At 26.9% G+C, this 8,371-nt stretch overlaps 1 protein-coding gene across 1 annotated transcript; it reads left to right on the top strand.

Moving 5' to 3' along the window:
* The first annotated feature begins 1,822 nt into the window (after positions 1–1,822).
* Positions 1,823–3,272, top strand: LOC131170481 (probable F-box protein At4g22030). Its single transcript, XM_058129511.1, has one exon. The coding sequence runs from the start codon at positions 1,862–1,864 to the stop codon at positions 3,137–3,139; it is 1,278 nt and encodes a 425-aa protein (XP_057985494.1). The 5' UTR covers positions 1,823–1,861; the 3' UTR covers positions 3,140–3,272.
* The last annotated feature ends 5,099 nt before the right edge of the window (positions 3,273–8,371 follow it).

Below are 8,371 nucleotides of genomic sequence, written 5' to 3'. Positions count from 1 at the left end.
CAATTTAGTCCTTATAATTGATCATTTTTGCAAAAACTGCCCAAATAAGGTCTAAAAATTCTAAAACTTTGCCCCGCAGTCCTTAGTAATATTACTAGGATATTACAAATAAAATCATAATTTTCTGAGCTACCACGAATATTTTACGGATTTTTAATCTCATTTAAGCACTAGAAATTACGAAAAAGCAAGGTTCGGGTTTACCTTTGCCGATTCCGACTTCGGGAACGCTCTCGGGATGTCTGACAATGGTGGGGTAGCCAAAATCTCGATCCAATTCGGAGACTTTTCCGGTAGCGGGTCTGTCTGGCCGGAAATTCACAGACCGGACAACTGTCGAATTTCCGCGAATTGAGGATACCTACACAAAGCCCACAACACGGGGGTTAGTATAAAATTTTTACGGAATTTTCTAAGTTCATTTAATGCTCGGAAAAATACTGCGAAGTTCCTTGAGACCCACCGAAAAACAGTGTCAGAAAATTTTGAAATTTATATCCCCGCGAAGCTCTCGACGAGTGGAGCGCTCTGGTACTCTCGATTTTCTCGTGGAGTTTACGGTTTGTGAGAAATCTAGCCCAAAAGTCAAAATGGGCTAAAACTTCCCAGGCAAAAATTAGACAAACCGCTCGATGGATTTCGGTATTCTTGGTGTCTATGAAAAGTTCTCGACGAATAGATGAGTTTAGATACAAGACCCGGTCCGATTGGTGGCCGAATCGGCCGGATTTCGGTCGGGAAGACGAAGCAGCGCGCTTGCGCGTCACGTCGCTTCAGGAGCCTTTTTCTGGCGTTCGAGCGTGGCCGGGTGGGGCGGTGGGATGGCGCCCGGCTGGGGTGGCAGGGGAGGTGGTGGCGCGGCAAGGGGAGGGGGGAGGAGGGAGGAGAGAGAAAACAGGAGAGAAAGAGAGGAAGGAGGAAACGCACGCGGGAGAAAAAGAGAAGAAGAAGAAGGGGCCGGTCCGATTCCACCGGTCCGATCCGGTCTGGTTCGATTCGGCCAGTTCGATTCAGGATACAAAATTTTGAATCTTTTACTCTGCCTTGGAACCGAAAACGAGGCCCAAAAATTCCGAAAAAATTCTAGAAAACTCAGAAAAATTTGTAAACTCCAAATATATTTTTATTTTTGCCACGTGGTCTTTAAATTAATTTTTAAAAATCATCAAAGTTTATATTTTCGGAAAATCGAACCCGATTTTTAAAATCCGAAAAATCTCAAATAATTTTCTTAAAATTTAAATAAAATTAAAATATCAATATTACTCATAAAATAATAATAATAATAATAAATTTAAAATTTTTGGGGTGTCACAATTCAAATTGTCATTTGGGTATTTTAATTGATAAATGAAATTTTAGATAGTATTCAGGGACATTTTAGACATTTTTGTCCTGCCTCTCACAAAAGGGTAACAAAAAGACTAAGTATCATATTTTGAATTAATATGGATGTTTTAATTGTCTCTAAGAATTTTAGGGACAAACTAATAAATTTTGGCAAAATTTAAGGACCTTATAATAATTTAACCTAATAGTTATAGGTATAAAGTAGCTGCGTATAATTAATAAGTTTTACTATGTCATCCATGGCTCCCAAGCCCATGCTCTCCTGGGAGAATATACGTTTTTGAACTTGAAAATTATGAAGGAAGAATGAGTCCAGTCAACTCAATCGGGCAGTCCATATATCCAACGCCCGTGACCGTTTCTCTTCAGTTATGTTGGTTACTATCCCATAATATAAATAGCTTCTCTGGCGTCTCTCCATTTTCATCCATCATCAGATTCATCACCTACCAGAACATCAAAGAAAGAAACCAGAGAGATAACTAAAGAATTTAAACCCCATATTCATCATATGGCTTCTTTGCAAGCTTCAAATCTCCTCTCCTCCTCCTCCTCCTCCTCAGGGGCATCATCTTCATCAAAAAGAATAAATGCTGCAATTTCTGTCCCTAAGCTTCTAAGAATCCGTTTCCCAGTTCCAAAAACACCATCTACAAACTTGGTTGAGGATCTGCTTTTAAGAAATGGGTTCACAAACACGAAACAAATAGAAAAAATTGTGACCCTTCCCAGAATAGATGAAGAACCTTTTGCCAATTCTTCAACATCTAAAGCAACAGCCAAGCTTTATGCAATCTTAGAGGCTGTTGCTGATAGAGTGGAGATGCACAAGAATGTGGGCGAGCAACGTGACAATTGGAACAAACTTCTTTTGAATTCCATTAACATGATCACTCTCACAGCTACAACCATGGCTGGTGTTGCGGCAACTGGTGGGGCCGGAGCTCCTCTTTTGGCATTGAAGCTATCGTCAACACTCTTGTTTACTGCAGCTATGGGGGTGTCATTTATAATGAACAAGATCCAGCCCTCACAGCTTGCGGAAGAGCAACGTAATGCTACAAAATTATTTAGGCAGCTTTATAGCCAAATACAAACTACACTTGCTCTTTATGATCCTACTGAATTGGACGTGAAAGATGCGATGGACAAGGTATTGGCTCTTGACAAAGCTTACCCACTTCCTTTGCTGGGGAAAATGATAGAGAAGTTCCCTGCAAAATTTGAGCCTACTTTTTGGTGGCCCAAATCTCAAGACTTCCAAAGAAAAAGCAAAAGACCTGGAAAGAATGGATGGAGTGAGGAGCTAGAGGTGGAGATGAGAGAGATTATTGAAGTGATAAAAAGAAAAGATACGGAAGATTATATGAGGCTAGGAAATTTGGCATTGAAGATAAACAAGATTTTAGCCATCTCAGGTCCATTGCTCACAGGTATTGCAGCTGCTGGGTCTGCATTTGTGGGTAACGGCTCTTGGGCAGCAATAGTTGCGGTGGCTGCAGGTGCATTAGCTACCACAGTTAATACGTTTGAGCATTCTGGCCAGATTGGTATGGTAGTTGAAATGTATAGAAACTGCGCTGGATTCTTCTCACTTGTAGAGGAATCAATTGAGTCTTCACTAGAAGAAACAGATATTGATAGAAGAGAAGATGGAGAAATGTTTGAATTGAAGGTGGCATTACAGTTGGGAAGAAGCATGTCAGAGCTTAGAGATCTTGCCCAAAAATCCACTTATTCTAGAATAGAAGGAACCACCATAGATGAATTTGCTAGCAAGCTTTTCTGATTATTAGAATTGATTTTTTGCCCATAATCCGCATTGGTTCATTCTTTTTTCTTGACAAATTCTTTTTGTATATCATGTGAGCGATAAAATGTAATTAAAATCAATATACAAGTTTATTAATTCTAATTCTTCATATTCCTTCTATTCTTAGCTTCGTAATTGTAATGAAAATTGAATACATATATGCATTGGGTGCCCATAACACAAGCTGTGGGATTTTCCAGTTGCTATGGTTTGGTGATGCAAGTACATGAATGAGGAAGACTGGATGAAATAGCAGCTTGAGATTTCAATTTTCATTCCAAGAAATACAAGTCTGGATTGGGTGGCTGCATTTCTCTTATTTGAAAATATTGACTCTCTCTGAGACGAAGAGTTCAAAGCTCAAACTCTGGGATGGAATTGGTCCTATTCTTGGGTTTATATATACAAGGCCCATCAACCCAAAAGTCCTGACTATGCGTTTCAGTGGGTAATTGTCCAAAACTATGAGTCGACCGTACCCATTTAGCCACCCACAACCACCATTTCAAGATGGAATATGAGTGACAAATAAATTTTTTATATTTTATGATCTTCCACAACTGACACTGGGAAAGCTTATTAATTGATTGAGACAGCACTGATAATATATTATCAACAATGATTATAAGATGTTTGTAGAAATACACCCAAGGCTGTTGCAATGAAACGCACATATGTTTTCTGCTATTTTATTTATAGGTAAAATATGCTAGCAGATATCAAGCTACATCTTTCTTACTTTATATCACTATTAAAGGTACTTCAATACACATGGACATGTTGGCTTTAAAGATCATAAATGACTTCCTAAATAAATATGCTCATAGAACAATAAGCCCAATGAGATCCTAGGAAAACTGACTTTTTGAATATCTATTTATTTATATAAAGTAGACAAATTTTTTTTTAGTATTGTCATATAAAATTTTAAAATTATTATATTTATGTCAAATGATAATATTTAAAGCAGTTAAGTTGTCTTTTATACTATCACATAATATTATAAAATTGTTACATTTAACCAAGTAGCAATATTAAATTAAATTTATTATTAACAATTTTTTTCCTTTTATATATATATCAATTTTATTATTAACAATTTAAAAAAAAACAACTGAATTGAATTTATTAATATTTATTAAATCTCATATACTATTTATAGAATATTAATTTTTCATAATTTTAACATTTAATTTTAATTTTATATCCGATATAATCTATACCTATATGTATATAAAGAATGTATTTTCAAGAAAATGAATGACACGTAATACTTTCCTTGAAAAGATTACTACGTGTCACATTTTATAAATAGTCTTTTTTATACTAATTACTATTTAATTTTCTAATTTTTCTTTTAATTATTATTATTATTTACAATATTATCTTAACTTTTATTATTTTAATAATTATTTCTTTTAAAATTTATTTTTTAAAAAAATTAAAACTTTTTGTAGTTAAATATAATATTTAAAAATTATTTATATTATTTTATAAATAATAATTATTATTTAATTTTTTTATTTCTCTTTTAATTATTATTATTACCTCAACATTTATATTTAAATTATTATTTTTTAAAATTTGATTTTTTAAAATTAAGACCTTTATGATTAAATACAATATTTAAAAATTATTTAAATTATTTTTTTATAAATTCATTTATGTAAAAATATTATTTACTACATGTTACCCTCTATCGTAGTAGTAATAATAATAATAATAATAATAATAATAATAATAATAATAATAATAATAATAACTAGTTTAAAAAAATTGATAATTAATTTATGATCTCATAATCAATCATAAATAATATCTTTATGCTAATAATTATTTAATTTTTTATTTATCTTTTAATTATCGTTATTATTTACAATACTACCTTAACATTTATGATTTAAATTATCTTTTTCTTTAAATTTTGATTTTTAAAAATAAAAATCTTTTATGATTAAATGTAATATTTAAAATTTATTTATATTATTTTTTAAATTTTTTTATGTAAAAATATCATTTACCACATGTAATCCACAATAATAATAATAATAATAATAATAATAATAATAATAATAATAATAATAATAATAATAAAGGTCACTGATGGCCATTAGATCAAAGAAAATTGACTATTAATTTATTATCTCATAATCAATTATCATATAATTTAATCAATTTTAAATTATTTTATATCTTTAATAAATACTTTTGTTGCATTGTTATATTTTTTATTTTTTTATTATGAAATTTTTGTTAAAAAATTTGAGATATAAAAAATGTAATCTATATAAAAAGTTATAAAAATAAAATATGACTTATTTATGATTAGTATGTATTATTTTTTATGTTAATAATTTAATATTCTTTTTATTTCATTTTTCTAAAATTTATTATTATTATTATTATTATTATTATTATTATTATTATTATTATTATTATTATTATTGTCAACTTATGGCTATTCAATTGAAACGGCCAAGTAAATAAGAAATATTTTACTATTATAAAAATTAAATTTGAATACTTTTGCTATATTTTTTTTAATTAAATAATATTTAATTATAAATTAATTTTTTATTTAAATAATTTTTATTTATTTATCTATACATAGTTTGTCATATAAGACATGTGATACACATCAAATACTTTTCTCTCATCAAATATTTTCATTTCACTTAAACACTCTCAATTCTTTTTTGATTTGCGCTATTTTTTTATTATTTCTTTCAAAAATTATTACTTATCATTCTCAAAATTTATTTATTTAAATATATTTAATTAATATGTATTTAATTATTAATTTTTTTATAAATTTCTTATTTAATATTTCTTAAAATTTTGAATATTTTATTATATTATAACTATATATCTAATGTAATTATAACTAATATTTTGATTATCCATATTTTTTATTATTAATTTTTAATAGAATTATTTTTGAATTTTAATTAAATATCTATGCTTTTATGCATAAATTATCTCTCAAACTATATTTTCATATAGAAGTAGAATTTTAAAGATAAATTACAAATATGATTGCATCAAAATTTAGCTACAAATAAAGATGATTAAAAAAAATAAAAATTATAGTATTAAAATTATAAAATCTCTCTTTTGAAAAATAATATGTATTTTTAAAATTTATTATATTAATAAAAAATGATAATATTTTGAAATTTTAATTTTTATAAAATGTATTTATTTTATTATCATAAATTTATATGAAGTGATATCTAATGTAATTATAACTAATATTTTGATTATCCATATTTTTTATTATTAATTTTTAATAGAATTATTTTTGAATTTTAATTAAATATCTATACTTTTATGGATAAATTATCTCTCAAACTATATTTTCATATAGAAGTAGAATTTTAAAAATAAATTACAAATATGATTGCATCAAAATTTAGCTACAAATAAAGATGATTAAAAAAAATAAAAATTATAGTATTAAAATTATAAAATCTCTCTTTTGAAAAATAATATGTATTTTTAAAATTTATTATATTAATAAAAATGATAATATTTTAAAATTTTAATTTTTATAAAATGTATTTATTTTATTATCATAAATTTATATGAAGTGATAATATTTTTGTCAAAGAATTATTTTATAAAAAATATATCATATTAATAAAAAAAAATTTACACTTAGATATAATATTTTTTAAAAAATAATATAATAGAATGTTATTTTTAATTAATAATAATGTTATATATTTTCATTATTATTAAAATTAAATAATTCAATTCATTATTAATAATTTAATATTTTTTATTATATTAATAAAAAATATTATATTTATATATTTTTAAAATAATATTATTTTCTCATTAATCTAAAGTATTTTTTGTAATTTATAAAAAATAAACATCAATTTATATAAATTATGAAATAAAATATAAAAATTTTATAATATTTAAATTATTTTTTGAATAAAGTATTTTTGTTATATTTTAAACGAAATAATCATAGAAATCACTATTAATATATGTATAAAAAAATTAAATAAGTATTTTAATTAATTACAGTATAAATTAATTAAAAATTTATTATTATAATAGATAAAAATTTATTTCAAATTAAATTAAATAAGAGATAAATTTTAATTTAGATTTAATTTAATATTAATAATTTATCTTATTTAAAATATAATTAAAATTTAAATTAAAAAATAAAAATTATAAATTATACATGCATGGCATAGGCATTATGCTAGTTAAAGAATGAGAATAGACTCTTGGCCACTGTGGACTTACTACCTGTACAAGCATATGGACAATCAAAATGACATTAATATTGTAACTTTTACAAGAGCAGCAACAGCAGAGAGAAATGTGATTAGAGAAATGTGATTATGTCATGTACAACCACCAGCATATAACTCTTGATATATATGCATACATGGACTATCACTAAAATAAAATATATCACTAGAAGAGACGATGCTCTTTGAGTTCAGCATAGATGTCTTTGTTAATCAAACTTGTTTTTTATGAATTTCTAATCATTATAGTGACAAGAATTTTCTAACCTCAAGGGTGCTAAACACTAATCGCATTCGGCTGTGATGTGTTGTGTAATCCGCAAGTGTACGGGTCACAGTAGTATAGTTTTAAAAAATGATATCGATCCCACAGGGAATTGTGCTTAAATTGGAAATAAAAGTATAAGCTAATTAGAATGGCAAAATTTAAAGATGTAAAATGAAATTTGGAATTAAAATTGGTATTTGAGGAATTTAAGCTAAATCAAACAATTAACTAAATTAATTAAACTAGATTACTAAAATTTGATTTGAAATTTCTATTTATGAAATTGAGAGGAATTAAATCTAAATTCAATAAAAAATTAAAGTGATTCTAGAGATTGGATTTTCCATATTGTTTGCATGTGGTTTATCCCTAATTTAGCCAAACACGTGAAAATTGCAATTTTGAGGGAAATCAATTCTTAAATTTTTGAAACCTTTTTCAAGCATTTCAAAGTTGGTTTTCATTAAATCAAACCCTGTTTTCACGGTATTTCAAACCTAACAAAAACCCAATTAATGCTCTAATTGATTTTGGAAAGTTCCCCTTAATCCTCTTAGCTTATCTCTAACACCAAGAAAATAAAGTTTATTGCAAGATTATCTATCCCTAATATTCACTTTTCAGTCCATCTATTAAGGATTAAAGCTTAACTTAATGAGGGCCCAT

This window comes from Hevea brasiliensis, chromosome 11 (genome assembly GCF_030052815.1).
Source record: "Hevea brasiliensis isolate MT/VB/25A 57/8 chromosome 11, ASM3005281v1, whole genome shotgun sequence".
Lineage (NCBI taxonomy): Eukaryota > Viridiplantae > Streptophyta > Magnoliopsida > Malpighiales > Euphorbiaceae > Hevea > Hevea brasiliensis.
This window is presented reverse-complemented; position numbering and strand designations above follow the sequence as displayed.